The sequence below is a fragment of the Gadus macrocephalus genome, chromosome 3 (assembly GCF_031168955.1).
Source record: "Gadus macrocephalus chromosome 3, ASM3116895v1".
Taxonomy (NCBI): domain Eukaryota; kingdom Metazoa; phylum Chordata; class Actinopteri; order Gadiformes; family Gadidae; genus Gadus; species Gadus macrocephalus.
The window spans coordinates 22,581,890-22,599,172 of NC_082384.1; the positions used below are offsets into that span (position 1 = coordinate 22,581,890).

Genomic DNA, 17,283 nt, shown 5'->3' on the forward strand with positions numbered 1-17,283 from the left:
TTCCGCAATGCCCACATCCTTTTCCCAGTCACCCGCGGCAACCAGCTGTCAATCATGCGTGATTGACACACCGGGGCTTTTATGTGTTTGCGTTGGCAGGAGGCTACATGCTTCTCTGCTTTGACAAGTCAAATACTTGTCTGTGATTTGGCAAATTGCGTCCAAAACTCCCAATTGCCCTCTTTAGTGAGTTTGACCCTTTACAAAAGGTAAAGTCTGTCTGTCTGGGAAAAAAGTTAGTTCATTGAATGATGCTGAATAGCTCGGTATTGTCTTTTCAATGAATGATCACAGACTGATTTAAAAGTCATTCTCAACCGGCCAATTGGTAAGAGTGTATTCTTTGAGTTTTACCGTGAAAATGCCCAAAAAGCTCCTAGGTTGTTTTTTTTTGCCTTAACCCTGAGAAGTTGCCCAGTTTATTTTAAAAGATGTTATCAACCGCTTTTATATGGTCCTTCAATCCTGTTTAAGTTAAACCGTCTGTGTGACATCATGTAATAAAACGTAAGAAAACGAGTAATCTGATTTCGAGGTTAAACTGCATATTCACAAGAAGTGGCGTTTTTCTAAATACATAGATAAAATCATACCCGGAACTAGGCCAAATTACAAACATATGGAACTGCTTAGTTTTTTTTGGTTGCCTACAATAAACCCTAAATCCTTGGAAGGCCAAGAATAGCCCGCAGTGAGAAGTCAAATGAAGCAGCAAATAGAGAGATGTGACCTGCTCCATTCTCCTGTTTCCTTGGAAATCTCCTCCGTCGCTTTTTTGTTACTTTATCTGTATTTTCATAGGCGCAGATCTCATTACATCTTAGGGGAGGGAGAGGAGCACTAACATGGAATTTTCCCATGTTTTTTTTATCAATAATATCCCCAACGCTCCACTGTAACAGACACTGTAACGCCAATAATAGTATAGAGCGGTTCAGACCCCCTAGCAGGCTACATAGTGGGGGACATAAACAAAACTGTTGTTTTTAAGCACTCTACTTAAGAAGACAGAGCGGCTCGTAACTTTCCCCTCAAGTCGTGCTCATTTTTCACACAAACCGCATACGCAAAAAAAATATGGATGCGGCAACCCTACAAAAACAAAAAGACACCCAAAAATGTTATTCCCACATAAAAAAAAAACGCTTGTTCAATCATAACCCTCTCTTTCCGTCCCAGTCACACCACCGCCCGTCAGAAGGGAGGAAAAGGCTTGAAGGAGGTTGTGGTTCGGGACCTCCAGACAAACCAGGGGGTTATTTTGATTTCTGACTCTCTGCGTTGTTTCTCTCGTCCTCCCCGACCGTTGGAGGAGCCCGCTCATCGTGACATAATGAAGGAACCGCAACGCTGATTAACTGTATGGAGCGAAACAGAAACCCGGCAGGAAAGAGGGGCGGTTGGTTGGTTGAGCTGCAGTACAAGTTGTACAACATGCATGAGCGGCATGCAACTCAGGAGGTAGAGAGGGTTGGCTGGTGACCGCAAGGTTGCTAGTACGAGCCCCGGCTCCTCGGGGTGTCTCTGAGCATGACACCGAAACCTAAGTGCTCCTGATGAGCAGACACCTACCCTACCTTCTCCTGAGCCAGACACCTAAACCCAACTGCTCCCGACGAGCTGGCTGTCGCCACCGTAGATGTGTGCATGAATGGGTGAATGTCAGGCACTATTGTAAGGCGCTCTGGTTGGCCTCTGGTTTAAAAAAGAAAAAACGAGAGGAGGACCCCGTGGGACCCAGGAATTAGGATGGATGGGGTTCTGTCGTCTGCTCAGAAGATAGGCATCAGAACTGATGGTAGTTTATGTGTTAAACTGCTGGGGCAGTAGTTAATGTGGGAGGAGGAGGGAGTAATCCATTCACTCTGCTCTCTCAGACTTCAGCAGACGGCCTAGGGATTTGAACTGGCGACCCCGCTGGTCATGAGACCTGTTTTTTTATGGTCATGTCCCAGCGTGAAGTTCATAACAGCTACCGTAGAGATTGACCAAACGGCTCGAATACCCCCAAGATAAAGAAACGATAGCTTTAACAAACATGAGGTCGTCATACAGGATTACTCCAATCCAATTATAACCAGTGACATTTTGATATTCACTTTTCTATTGTTTGCATTTTTTTTGTTTTGAATACAGCCCTTGTCATCAAATGTGACCACATTGTGGAACTGTTACTCATTATGGGCACACAACAAAGCAGCAAACAATGAACTTGTTTAACGATGGCAGCGTCAATGCTGCCTTTACTAACTCAATGGCGCCATCTATATTTCATTTAAGGAATAAAACAAATGACATTAATGGTTAATAACAACAATTTATTTAAATAGCTATTTTCGAGACATAATTGTCACACACGCCAATGACATCGACATAGTCCAATTTAAAAACACAACCAGTGGTGTTTCCATACGTCTGGCCACCATTCTGCAGTCCACAGTGACAGTCTGGCCAGTGGGACCGGCTTCAACACATCTTCAATCATTTGCCTCCCTCTGAAAACATCTCTTCCAAAACAGAAAAGCTAAATGGATTCATTCATTTCCAGTGTGAATATTGCTGCGTTTGTCTTTACTGTAGTTTCCATCTCTAGTTTGAGATGAATTTGGCGAGTGATGCAGATAGAGTCCACCTGTTGCCTGTGTTCGTGCGCAGGCACGGCTTCAAACTCCTTCCAGGTAATACGAGTTGTTGTCTTGTTTCAGAGTCACACCTGTCTGCTTTCAGACCAGTGGGCGGGTGTTGGCAGCTTGTTGACGTACTAGGGCAGCCTCTGTCTTCAGTTAGCCCTTTCAACAGCTATTATGTTGCGTTGCTCCTCGTCTTCTGACCCAGAAAACCGTTGGCAAAACCATGGAGAGTTCATCTTGTTTTCTTTTATACTAACCATTCGTTTTCCTGATTATTTACCTGTTTAAGAAAAGAAAACCGAGATGAGAAACAAATCATAAAGTTAGAAAATATGTTTTTTTATTTTGGTAAATTACAAGACTAGATGGAAGTGGTCTGTGTTGGAAGTGTTGAAAACTACAACTGTAGTTATAGATAATTAAGCTGTATTGAATGTTTGTTCATTAAAAAAACAAGACACATTTTGAATACTGCGTATATATGTGAACTGTGTATGTGAATGCTCCCACCTGCAGTGTGTCAGCTAAACATTTTCTTTAGTTTGGCGAAAAAGCCTCCCCCCTCCTCCTCCTTCTCATCCTCATGTTGTGGCTGCTTGTCCTGTCCCTGTGTTGCAGAGCGTGCCGAGCTGCTGCTGCCCCCTCCTGGTGGCAAACACACACTGCATCAGCACAGCTACTCTAGCTACTAGCTTACTGAGAGGGTTAGGGTTACTAGAGGCCTCCAGTGTGTTGAGATTGGCTTCTTAAAACCATGAGCGTATTTGCCCAACGGTGCCATGTGTGGTTTTGTCTGTGGTTTTATGGCTGGGTTGCGGTTGTGTGTCTGATTCATTATTTATTTTTTTATCTGGAAAAAAAACTTGATAAATGAGACATAAACATGACATAACAAACACAAAGTACACGCGAGGATGAGCTGTGGTCTGACCTGTCGGCATGGTAACGCCGTTGACCGTCCCCGGGACGTCCGTCTCCTCCTCTGCGTAGCTGATCATCAGCGCCTGCTGTTTCCGACTCAGCTTCCTTGAAGCAGAGGTTCAGGTCATGTGTGAAGGGGTTCTGTGAGCGCGTGCTCAGCAGATTCTTTGCATGCATTCACAGGTGACAGTCATCTGCTGACATTCAAAGCGCCACGGTAAAAACATATAATTATTGACTTTATGTTTAACCTGTGGTTAAAAAATACATCATGTTTGGTTATTACCCCTGCTGTGTGGGACCTAGTGCCTTGGTCAAGGGCCTAGTGCCTAGGTCAAGTACACTAGGTCTAGGGTACTTGGTCAAGGCACTAGGCCCTAGGTCAAGGGCACCTCCAGGGGTTTTAACCCAACACGATGTACTTCTTGGCATCACTGTCCCTGGTGGTAGTGAACGAAGCATGGCGCACGTCGTACTTGGGTACTCTGATCTTGATGTGGACGTAGTGGTCCCCGTAGACGTAGCTGTTCATCTTGCGGATGCCCTTGCCCTGCAACCGGATGGTCTGGTCCACCTGGCAGCCGGCGGGGATCTGGGGAGCATCAGGAGATCACAGCGGTTTGATGTGACGGCCTTCTGCTAATCCTCCTCAGTGCCGATTGGGAAATAGGCTGTGTTTAAAAGTAGGAACCAGGCACCAGAGTTGTGTGCCGTGCTGAGCCAATAATCTAGGTTGCAGGCTTTCGTGGTTACTATCCATGGCTATTCATGGCTACCTGTATACTGATGGTATCGCAGAGACTAGTTAGGGTACCGGTATACTGATGGTCTCATAGAGACTAGTTAGGTTATCTGCATATTGATGGTTTTGTACAGACTAGTTTTGCTACCTGCATACTGATGGTTTCGTAGAGACTAGTTTTGCTACCTGCATACTGATGGTTTCGTGGAGACTAGTTTTGCTACCTGCATACTGATGGTTTCGTGGAGACTAGTTTTGCTACCTGCATACTGATGGTTTCGTACAGACTAGTTGGGGTACCTGCATACTGATGGTTTCGTACAGACTAGTTGGGGTACCTGCATACTGATGGTTTCGTACAGGCCCTGGGTCCTCGCAGTGCCCCCCAAGATGGCCTGGGCGATGGAGATCATGGCGTCAGAATGGATGTCCATCCCGTTCCTCTTAAACACCGGGCTCCTCTGAACCTACAAGAAAACATATCAAACGCACCCTAAGAATCACGTTTTTTTTTAATTGCGGTTTCAGATTTTCCTTGTTTGGCCATGATTTTACCTCCAGCTGAGACAACAGAGTGGGAGCGGCGCCGGCGACCTCGATGAATGATGGAAAGTATGGCTGTCCCCGATTCGAAATTTTCTGAGTCGAATCAGATCTGCCTTTTCAGTCCAGAGATTCGACTATTCGGCGGTCGTACGGGGTAGGTCTTTTGGAGGTTTAAAACATGAGTTTGAATACTCTGTTTTGGTAGGCTATAGGCCTTTTATATATGCTTGCGCGTTGTGCTCATTACGTTCTCACCTGAACAGTTTTCTGTCAATCAAACTCGTCGGAATTGTAGCCAACTGATTCCTGTCAGGTTTTAATTAGGCTCCTACCCATAATGCGGTCCGATAATGAACACAGGGCTCATGTATAGGCCAGTGGATAGATAATCCACTATATGAGCCACGATCTGATTGCATTTATTGAGCCCGAAAGAATACACAGTGCTGTGTCGCCACACTGACTGCGCTCCTAGAGAAAATGTAGCAATAATGTAAGGGGAGACAGCCGCTTCCCTCTGCGAGATTCTGTCTAGCAAACAAAGTAACAATGAATCAATTGCCACAGTGACATGGACAGTGTCTAAATAAACCGTCCGTGCACCAACCGTTCTGGTTTCAATTTGGATCCATTTCAGCACACGTCCTGCCGAATCAGTCCTTCTAAAATATATAATTATAATCCTTATAAATATTATTCCTGTGCATTTTAATGTTTTCTATTTTTAGTTTTATTAATGCACACCACTCACTGACGAAAAATAAATAAATAATAATAAAATAAAAGGAAGACGGCGGGAAACCCCGCAGTCAACTCAGATTCTCTGGATTTTCCAACTGATGATTCGAATCATCGACTTTCAGGGGACAGCCCTAATGGATACGCCTAGTTGGTACAATCTACTGGGTATAGAACGATCTATCCAGCATACATCTAGGTGGACGTTCCAACTTGTGATGTCACTAAGGCATAGGGAAGGGCAGATCTTAAAGGACTTGTAATGGCAAATCCCACTAAAACCTGGTGGTTAAATAGGGGCTATTTAAGAAAAAAAAAAAAAAAAATTATCAGGCCAACCTACCCTGAACGTGACGAGGATTTCCTTCTTCCCAACGGACATGAGCACTGTCTGGCCGTCCTCCACCCCTGTAAAACAACACAACGAGAATAAAACGTCATGGACACAACGTAACACAATCACCAAATAAACAGTCAGTATCCACCCATGGACATCGTTCACAATACATGGGGATCCTTCCATGTAGGGCTGTACGGTATGGGCTAAAATGTTTATCACGGTAGGATTTGAGGCAAAGAAGGCAACGGTATTGAATCACGGTATGTTACTTTTATCTTCTAATTTTGATATAAATGCTTCTGAAGGGGTAAAATAGGGGCAAAACCGCATGAATAAGTTATTCAGTTATTTCCATCTCTGAAAAACACTAATGTTTAATAGTATGGATTTCTTTCTCCACTTGCTTGACGGATGTTTCTTTACCATATTTTCAGTAGTTGTGCGTAACTTTTTACATGAAAAAGTAGTCACTTTACTGTATAAAAGTGTTACTTACTTTGTAACGCGTTACACACAAAATTGTCTACCAGTCACACCGGTCTAACGGTAACGTCAAAATCCATACCGTTGCGCAAATTCACACCGGTGTACTTGTGATGTTCACATAATAATCAGTGTCTGTTATCAAACATAGAGGCTGGAAAAGAGCCAGATAGGCTCATAGGCAGTTGACATATGAGAGCTGGAAATAATACATTGTCTGGCCATATGCTATGTTTGCGGTATATTATCCCACTGACTAAAATAGGTATGGGACAGTATTTTTAGCGATCACTTAGCCTCCTTATGTGTAGGCCTATCCCTTTAAATAGGTACGCACCTGGGTTGTAGAGGAGGGTGAACGCACAAAACGGGGGGGTGTTTTTTCTCACGGGGGGAGTTTGAATGAGGAAGTGGCGGCAAGCTAAGTTAGATATATCAATACGACTTAGACAGCAAATGCCAGTTGTTATAGCGATCTTTTGTTTATATGTATGTTTATTTAATACTTTCCACCAACTGCTTTTCTCTGGACCGATCCACAAAGTGAGACATATATAGGAGTAGCCTACCAGAATTGGGAAGGATTTACTCAGCTCGGGATCTGGTGAGCGAAGCGGTAATTTTGTTCCTGTTTTTTTCTGCGCAATGGATTGCTGTTTTTGATTTGGATTACGATCAGAGACTATTTTGTTGGATACATTGTAAAGACAATCGCGGAAACAGGCCGACACTGCGGCCGTGCGAGACTCTGGTTCACTTTGGACTTGATCACGGATCATTATTGTTTGTTAATTTGTTGTATAAATAACCACACACGCATGACATCGAAAACAGACAATATATGTATTATACGATTGCGGTGTATGTGTTTCTGTTGTGTCTCTTTAGCCTATTGGCGTTTAACATTGATTTCCCGATAAAAAGAATAACAACAGAATGTGACGAGTTTCTGTTTTAATTAACGGAATTTGTTATATACTTTCTATACTGTTTATACCGTACACCCCTACTTCCATGTTCCCCGTTCCTTGCTGGCTCAGGCTAGCAAGGAACCAGCAGTCACTCCTGAAGAGACGTCTCCCCACGTACCTGCGGGCACGGGCACCTTCACCGTCTGTCTCTGCTTGGTCTGCCCCGAGCCGCGACACAGCACGCAGGGCGTGGTCATGATGCTGCCCCGCCCGCCACAGCGTCGGCACGCCGAGCGCATCATGAATGGCCCCGTGCTCACCGTCTCCTACAGGGGGAGAGGCAGAGCGGCGGGCGTCAACAGGAGGGCCCCACCGGAATAATTACAGTTTGTCCGTTTTTGTTTTTCCGATATATCGGGCCGATATTCCGATTTTTCTGTAAAACAGCGGTGAAGGTTGGCAGTTTGCAGATATGTGAACAACTTTGTTAAACAAGCAGTTCAGAAGGAGTAGACCGCAATATATATATATCTTTGTGGACATTTGAATTCTGTTGGAGTATTTTGATAATCTGTGTCTACGTTTGTTTATCAGTAAATATAAAACTATTTTGTAGACACTAACCACTCATATTTTGCAAATACACAGGTGGATCTTTATTCTACGTAATACAAATTCCATTAATGCACATTCCACAAAAATAGCTTGAGGACATTTTGTGTTAAACTGCCCGAGACGTCGTACTTCGTTTCAAAATAGAAAAAATAACAGCACACTTTCCGTTAACCTTTATAAACTGTATTTTTATACATTTTAAACAAACTCAGTCGAGCAATAAGTCTTGTTTAAATTCAACACAACTAGTTAATGATTGTGAGGTGCATTCTTCGTTGTTATTGTTCGAGCTAAGAAAGCATTTTGGTCGTGAGAAATAATGGAGACCAGGGGCGGACTGGGGGAAAAAAGTGGCCCGGGAGTTTCTGTCAGACCGGCCCACTCAATACACGGCGCGCGGCCCACTAAGTACACGCCGCGTTGCCCACTCAATGGATCGCGCGTATCGAACAGTCAGTGGCCTTTCTGGGAAAAATACCCATACACTTAACATTATTTTGGATGATTACAAAGAAATTACATCATATATGTATGTTTGTTTTTTAATAACATTTGGATCCACCAATTTGCCTGGATGGACACATGGAATAAAATGATTATTAGCTATTGTAACACTCCAAGGTAGGTATAGTTTGCTAGATGAATATGCTTAACTCTTGGCTAGTATCAGATGGTTATACAAGTATAACTACAAAGCCTTAAGGAATGAATGTCAGCAGAGAAAGACCACACAATAAAGAAACTGGAATCAGAGGGTAGAATTAGCATGAACAAAATATTAGAAATGAACAGAACAGAACATACGATGGGGTGTGAACATCAGTGGTATCAGTAGTGTTGCATGCTGGGTGTGTGATTGTTTGTGTGTGTAGGGGTGCCGAAGGTGCATAACAAAACAGTAAGTTACATAACGACGTTCCCGAAATTCAGCCGTGGTGCAGAGTTACAGCCACTCCGAGCCAGTCGCACATTGAGCTTCCCCCAAATGCGCTGTTTTGGTGGCTGTAGCTATAATGCAAATGAGGAGGAGCGAGGCGGGTCAAGGAGGAGGGTGGGGGTGTGGCCCTGAGCAGCTTGCAGCCACGGTACCATTCGCTCTGTTTACAGTGGATGTATCGCAATGGCGAGGCTCACACAGCCTTTAGCCGTGTTCTGTAAATATTCTAGAACACACGGGAGTCCTGGAGCTCTATATCAAAATATTATCATATAGCCTACATAGATATCTATATCATATAATATTATAACGGCCAAAAGATGTGTGAGCCGATATTATGAATCTCAAACGACCGCGTTGGGTTCTCCGACGTTCCTGGTTCTTCAACGTCCTCATCAATGTGAAGTAGACTGAACCACGACAAGGAGGAGAAAGGGATCGTTGCCGGGCAGCGCTTAGGCACCTCCGCCTCCGGCGGTGGTCCCTCAGCGGGTCTCAAGCTGGAGACATTCGCCGCTAACAATCCCTTTCTCCTCATGGGTTGAGCGCATGCGTAGAACTGGGTGCCGCGTTGCGTGTATGTATGCAAATCCAAATTCTCTACCTCAATCCGCACAGCTGAGAACACTTCGGCTGTGTAAGAACCAATTTAGAGGTGTTTATTAATAAGGTGGAGATCTTTTCTTACTTTGGACTTCCGAAGTCTGTAAAACACATATTAGAAGACACTTAAAAAAAAATCGAAAAATAGTCACCATGAGTGTGAAGACCGATTGCGAGTAGCAGTATAAAGGTCAGTCAGTGCGATTCTGATTAGATAGGTATAGCTCTTGGAGAAAATTACGCTTGTGCCGCTGTGATAACCATTGTAGGGCTGATGCGATGATGGGCGTGGGCCGGTACATAATAGCATTTTGGGCCATCGGCCCACCGGGGATGTCCCCGGTATTCCCGATGGCCAGTCCGCCCCTGATGGAGACTTGGCGTTCCACATCCTGATAATCCACATCCTGATACTGTTTAAAAGTGTTGTGCTTGGATAATCATTACAGTATTTACTTTTAAACAAGGACCAGATGTGATGCTTGGGGCCGTTGGTTCAGACTTCAGAGATGGCGATGCCAGGATTCCCCCCCATTAAACACAGACTTGGACGGAAGCTCCAGCACTCAGTTTCTCTTAGTATCTGGTTTCTAGGGCTGTTTAGTTCTGGTCGAATGGTCGGCCGATATGCACTTGTGTGACCGAAATCTCATTGGTTGGACAATCCCTGGTGATTCCTTCTTAAGGCACACCATTGGGACCCATTGTACAGCAATTGTATTTTATTGAATAAAAAACACTAATATTTGTAACATGAGGTCGGCTTAGCTCAGGAGGTAGAGCAGTTGTCTTGTAACCGAAAGGTTGTTAGTTCAATCCCCAGCTCCTCCTAGCTGAGTGTTGATGTGTCCCTGAGGAAGACACTTAACCCTTAAACTGCTCCTGACGAGCTGGCTGTCGCATTTGCATGGTTGACTCTGCCGTCGGTATGTCAATGTGTGTAACTATTAAACGATGTAAGTGGCTTTGGATAAAAGCGTCTGCTAAATGCCCTAATTGTAAATTGTAATTGTAACATGAGCCATGTTGTTCTCCGAGTTTTGATCAAAACACATTTCTTCCAGTCAAGGCTTAAATGACAAATATGGCCTTTTTTTAAACAGATATTGTATCCGTGGCTTATTGAGATTTGAAGCTTAGGATCGTGTGGTAGTCAGGGTGTCCACACATGAACCGAGTTGACTCACCATGCCGGTGCCGCTGCAGTAGTTACACTTGGACACTTTGGTCCCGGGCTCACTGCCCTTCCCATCGCAGCGCTGGCAGGCGTCATCGATGTTCACCGTCATCTCCTTGGTGACCCCCTTCGCTGCCTGGGCGAACGTCAGCTCCATCACAAACTGGTGAGGGGCGTGGACAGAGAGAAGGAGGAGAGTCAAATGATGTCATTAGTGGCGATTTTAGATATGCCAATTCAAATGCTTCAACTAGTAATGTTGAGTTACACGTTGGAATTGTGTTGATGTATTTATTGTTTATTGTGTGTTAACTGTCTAGTGAACACTATCTAGTGAACGCTGTCTTAAATACACTCTTATATACACACTGTTTAATGTACACTGTCTTATATACTCCATCTAGCGTAGATAGATCGATAATTTATGGTCCCCTTGGGGAAATTGGTCTCAGTGAATAGACAGATACACATGAACGTTAACCTCAACAACATAAAAAAAACGAAAAAAAAACAACACTGACAAGACCCCAAAATCATATTTCCCCCGTAGTACAAGAACACATCTAAGGTTGTTGGCATTTTAAACCAACAAGTAAAACCTTCTTTTGTTTGTTTAAAAAGCTGATGGCTTGTTGAATGAATGACTGTTTTGTTCTATTTTTGGAGAGGGCTGGGTATCGAGACCGGCTACCTGAGGGTAATAGTTCAAAGGTGGTGAAAAGTGAGTGTTTGGAATTTGCTAAAGAAAATCCTGCTTTACTCTGAACTCTCTCTCTGTAGGTGTTTTCCAGAATATTCAAATTCGTACCCAACAGCTTGCTGGCAGTGGTCACTGTTTTCCTAAGCCTACTCTTATGTGCTTCTGCCGCGCTGCCGAACCAGCAGATTACGCAGAAGGTCAAGACACTCTCCACATAAGCAGTGTAGAACATCTTAGCCATTTTGCAGTACACCATCTTATAGACTCCTGTCTAATGTACACTGTCTGTGTCTTATACACACTGTCTAGTATACACCGTCTTATCTCCACCGTCTAATGTACACTGTCTGTGTCTTATACACGTCTACTCGAACACAGTCTTTCTCGTGTCCACAGATCCTTACCTCAGGCCTCTGATCAAACATGCTGCCGAAGTCTCCGAACCCCCTGCCACCGGAGAACTCGCCGAAGATCTTCTTGAAGAGCTCCTCGGGGTCCACGCTGGCACTGCCCGCGCGGTAGTACTGCTGCTGCCCGGCGCCCGCGCCCCCCCGGCTGGGGTCGAAGCCCGCCGCGCCGTACGTGTCGTACTGCTTCCTCTTCACCTCGTCGCTGAGCACCTGAACACAGGGAGGGTGCAACGTTACTGGACCCACACTGGACACAGCGCCGAGGAGAAAGGCGGTGATGGAGCCGTATCTAAATAAATAAGGGATGGTTTGTCGTTCACCTACTTTTCTCTTATTTTCTGTAATTATTTCCACAAAAGGGCGCGCTACGACAAAAAGTAGGCAGCGTAAAGTGAAGCAGGTGTACCACTTGTGAGACCCCCATGATAATGGTTTGAACAAAGTCAGTCTGCAATCATTATACATTTATGTCCATGTCTGTAGCATCTCCCAGATAACACGAAAGACACGTAACCCACTCCCACTGTTTTCTCAAAAATTCTGTTGTGATGGCACGTAAGAGTGTTCCATCCCTATGTACAGTGTTACTGTACCTCATAGGCTTCCGCAAGCTTGGCAAACTTCTCCTTGGAGCTCGGGTCATCTGGGTTGGTGTCCGGGTGGTATTTCTTGGCCATCTTGTTTGGGAAGCATACATTGTTTTTGCTTGACATCACATCTTACATTAACGAGTTAAAATCTGATTAGGAAACAAAAATAGGTACAAAAATAAGTGCTAAAGACCTGATAGTAGGATTTCTTGATGTCTTTCTGCGACGCAGTGCGAGCAACACCGAGAATACTGTAGAAGTCCTCCTTGTTTCCCACTGGGGTGCTCGTGTGGAACAGCTTGACGCGATTTGATTGGAGACATCCTGTTGCTGGAGAGAGAGAAGCATTCATCATATCGTTATCATTCATGCATTTGGTTGGATACTCTTTCCTAACAACACATAACTTTTCGATTTCCGTGTTTATGCAAGATACATGTTTATTAACGTTTGTTGACATTTGTCAGTGACTATAACAATGCTATACGAGTGTGCAGATTATGTTCTTCTAACTCACATCTTGGAACGTTAATGCCGAAATGACGCTTAAATGATGCACTACGCTCATAGATGGAAGGAACGAGTTCAAACTTTAAGAACATGGGCGCCACTCAAAGCAGACTACAAACCCCTGATGTAATGAGCAGGGACACCATGTACAATGTACCCTGACCTCGATATGGACTCCACAGCCCAACAACTGACAACAGCTCTCTCAGCATCAGCACAGCCATAATAACCATACTTTAATGCATTATTTACATTGCTATTTTGAAACTGACAGGCAATGGAATAACCGGTCCCGTCATCCTGAAAGTGAGCAACTTCGCTCTTCGGGCTAATGCTATCTTACCTGTCAGTCCTCTCAATGTCACGGCGTCTCCCCTGGACCCCCATAAGCTCACGCCGCACGCTAGCCTGTGTAGTTGCGACCCCGAAAGGAACGCTGAACTTCCGGAAGATTGTCTTTCGACGATAAGCCGAAAACAAGCACGACGGTGACCTGAACTTACAAACTTGGATAACCAACGTGCTGAGAGACTGTGGACAGAAGACGCCATGTTTGCGTCACTGCCGTGACTCTGACGGGCTTCGAGAATCTGCGCATGCGTAATGGATACAGTCCGTTTATTTTGCTGATGCAAACGATATCACATGATCAAAAATGATCTAAACGGGTTTTTCACTGATTCTATGTAACACCATAAGACATTTCATATTTTATATTTTGTAACGATATAATACTGTATGTATTATATCAAATATATTTTTAATTTGTGTGTTGATATTAGGATATTTACGTTAAGTATTATGTCCAATACATACATAATACTTACAAAGAAAATATCCATTGTTTTCTATGTTTTAAACAGAACATTTATGACCACAAGTTTATGAAAAGAAAAAAAAGATGTATATGCTGTAAATCGACCACAGGTGGCGCTACTTCTCCATAAATGATATACCTGATTGTTTATTTACAGTCTTCTGGACCAACTCGTTGATACATTTAACAGCTTTTCTGTATCAACTTATGCTTGGGGACAAGAAAGGACGGTTCTTCGATATGTCTGTGTAAACCACCATGTAGTTTTGTTAATCTTCATCTTTCACAGATATACATTATAAAATAAAGGCTTTACCCATTAAACCCATTAAACTGCTATTTGTAAAGCAGAGTCTAACCTATACGTCCATTGAATTAAAGTGACATGACCTTATCATTTTATTCATCATTATCTCTCTTAGCTCATCCTTTGTTAACGTGAGAGGTCAAAGTTTGTGTGTAAAATGTAGATGGCCACCCCTCCCTTTCAAGCTGGCCTGTGTTGTGTATGGGGCCAGTAGGTACTTCCATGATGACCTCATCGTCTATGACAGCATCAAGTAGTCACATGTCAAGTGATAAGGTTCCTTGATAGATTTATGAATGTATTTCGTGATATGGTCTGTAAAAGTAAAACTATCCAAGAGTTAGGCGAACACTTGGTAGGATAAACATGAAGCGATACATACACTATCTTGACAGACACAAAACCAATACTAAAAATGTATCCCAAAATATTTGAGGAACAAAACGCGTTCTCTCTCTCTCTCTCTCTCTCTCTCTCTCTCTCTCTCTCTCTCTCTCTCTCTCTCTCTCTCTCTCTCTTTCTCTCTCTCTCTCTCTCTCCCCTCTCTCTCTCTCTCTCTCTCTCTCTCTCTCTCTCTCTCTCTCTCTCTCTGTCTCTCTCTCTCTCTCTATCTCTCTCTCTCTCTCTCTCTCTCTCTCTCTCTCTGTCTCTCTCTCTCTCTCTCTCTCTCCCTCTCTCTCTCTCTCTCTCTCTCTCTCTTTCTGTCTCTCTGTCTCTCTCTCTCTATCTCTCTCTCTCCATTGTTCTGGGCTACCGTAGAAACATGCCGGCCCCATGGGAGAGAACCCCCCCCCCCATGTATCTATAAAGGTCTCCTTCTAATGTTAGGAAAATATAACAAATATTAAGTCCATGGGATTATACACTAGTGAATGTACTATTCATTTTTAGGCCAAGTCTTAAAATAGAGACTACAGTAGTTTCTTACTCACTAAAGGTTGGGCTGCTTGGTCACTTAAGTTGGGCTGACTTTGGCTATCTATCGTTCTTCTATCGTTCCATCATCTCTCTCACACGGCCCTCTGTCCTGTCCTCCATCTTCCCATTCTTTTTTCCGCCATCTTCTCTGACAAATAGTTTCTCCCTGACACCATGCAAGAAGTATGCCTTTTTTTCGTGATTGATCTGCGAAGAGCGGTTCGCTGTAAAGTATATATCCTGTCATTACCCACTCGCCGCACGCTAGTGAAGCGTGAAGCTCCAGGAACGGTATGAGGATGACATGGCTGATCCAGCAGAGTCTGCCACAGAGAAGATCAAGGCCTGTTTGTCACCAGAGATGTCAGTGTGTGTACGTGGGCGTGTGTGTGTGTGTGTGTTTATCAGTGTCTTTCTTAGTGTGTGTGTGTGTGTGTGTGTGTGTGTGTGTGTGTGTGTGTGTGTGTGTGTGTGTGTGTGTGTGTGTGTGTGTGTGTGTGTGTGTGTGTGTGTGTGTGTGCGTGCGTGCGTGCATATGTGTGTGTTTGGGTGTCTGTGTGCGTGCGCGCGTGTGTGTGTTTGTGTGTGTCTGGGATGGATGAAAGAGGAGCAGTTCCACTCTCTCCCATTCTCTGCCATCTCCAAGGCAATGCCCATAACAGGCTCTCAGATGTGTGTCTGTCTGGAATGCCTCTCTTGTTGAAGCTGGCATTTGCCGCTTACTAAAGTCAATATCTGAGTAAATGAACCCACCATGTCATCCAGCTGCATCACTCCAAAGATATTTTTACACTGTCCTGTAGTTAGGATATATATATATATATATATATATATATATATATATATATTTATATATAAATATATATATATATATATTTGTTGGTGAGCCCTATAATGCTTGTTCATCAGAATACATCATGGGATTTTTTGATGGTGATTCTCCACCATATTGAGAGGACTCAATGGAGTTGAAGAAACCTAGGCTAATGTAAACTTTGTTCTTCCACGTCTTGTACGAGAGTTAACAGTTTCAACCATAACAATGGTTCCCCATAATGTCAAATTATTTCACAATGAACAACTCAACAAGGACAAAAAACCAACATAATAATTTACATTCCAAAGCTCAAATATGTGTCCAAAATGGAGGCAGGCAATGCGATGTGACGCCGTGACGTACAAAAAAGAAGATGGTTTATTGACTGTATCATCCAATCAATTATCAGTATTGTGTTATATTGTATAAAGTTTATACTATGAATCAATTCTTGATTCTAACCATTTGGTTGAGTTTTTCACCAGACCTAGAGAGTTTTGGGGGAGGGTTTAAGCCATCAAGTCGGCCGGACTATGGCAGGCAGGGTTGGGGTGTCCGTCTCTCCGTTGCACACACAAACATACACACACACACATGCACGCACGCACGGAGTTCCTCAATGGATAGACAAGGAGCTTTCCAGACAGCCTGCTACCAGCGTGCTTCACACTCTTTAAACAAATCAGGATTGTTGAACACAGCATTGTGGTCGCAAGGTGGCGACCGGGCCTGGAATGCGGCTGCTTGTCCATGTACACTCACACTGTGAACAATGGATGTTAAACGGCATAGACATTAGCATAGCCACCACAATACATACCTCAGTGACGGACCACAGACAAGGAAACCAGCCGACACGATGTCAGGAGCCAGATAGAGAGCAGATAGAGAGCTGTGTTTGTGCGAGGGTTGCCAACACATGCATGATGCACATCTATTTTCATACCTTGCCAATGAATATTAGTGCAGATAACTGTACAGTACAGTACATGTTGAAACGGGTGCACAAGCTGGCTGCGATAGAGCATTCCTGGAGTTCCCGAGTGTTTCAGGTTCGAACCTCAGTGCTCGCCAACCACATGTGGGGTTAAATATGAACAATTTTGTTTTCTGTTTATTCTATCTAGTCCCTGACTTCCTTCAATGGCGTCAGTCTCGTTTCCTTCAAACTCAATAAAAAGTGAAATTTGACTATTGGAAAATGTCTTTATTTTGAGCTTGTTGACCTTAATAGCTGGAAAGAAAAGGACAAAATCCATTCATAACTATTTTTAGGAAGCCAAAAGACAGAAATAAGCAGCCTGCGGACGACCATCTCCTCTGGCCCACACACAAATCATGGGAAATGTATTTTATTCATACTCCCTAACCCAGTAGTAACATGGCACCAGTATCTATTGGCAACACAGCAATCCTCCAGCACCACCGAACAAAAACATGCATAGTCGTCTGTCAGATACTTCATTGTCGCTTGTCTAGATTCACGGCAAGGTGGCGATGGAGGGCGATGATGAGCGATGGGACAGACGCCTCGGAAGAGTTCAACTAGGCACAGAGAGAGACTGTTATGG

The 17,283-nt window shown here is 43.8% G+C and overlaps 1 protein-coding gene across 3 annotated transcripts; it reads right to left on the bottom strand.

Annotated features, from left to right (window-relative positions):
• Positions 1 to 2,297: 2,297 nt before the first annotated feature.
• On the bottom strand, positions 2,298 to 13,445 carry LOC132454594 (dnaJ homolog subfamily A member 3, mitochondrial-like). Of its 3 annotated transcripts, XM_060048065.1 has the most exons (12): positions 13,197 to 13,444; positions 12,537 to 12,673; positions 12,347 to 12,430; positions 11,748 to 11,963; positions 10,654 to 10,806; positions 7,490 to 7,637; positions 5,921 to 5,985; positions 4,632 to 4,760; positions 4,028 to 4,143; positions 3,562 to 3,656; positions 3,141 to 3,275; positions 2,298 to 2,910 (listed from the first exon to the last, which is right to left on the bottom strand). In XM_060048065.1, exons 1-11 carry the CDS (start codon positions 13,402 to 13,404, stop codon positions 3,151 to 3,153), a joined length of 1,476 nt encoding a protein of 491 aa, XP_059904048.1. In that variant the 5' UTR covers positions 13,405 to 13,444; the 3' UTR covers positions 2,298 to 2,910; positions 3,141 to 3,150. The 3 variants fall into 3 exon arrangements, with proteins under 3 accessions (XP_059904048.1, XP_059904049.1, XP_059904050.1); XM_060048066.1 differs by lacking the exon at positions 3,141 to 3,275; XM_060048067.1 differs by lacking the exons at positions 2,298 to 2,910; positions 3,141 to 3,275; positions 3,562 to 3,656 and adding an exon at positions 3,663 to 3,802 and having other exon boundaries at positions 4,021 to 4,143; positions 13,197 to 13,445.
• Between the last annotated feature and the right edge of the window lie 3,838 nt (positions 13,446 to 17,283).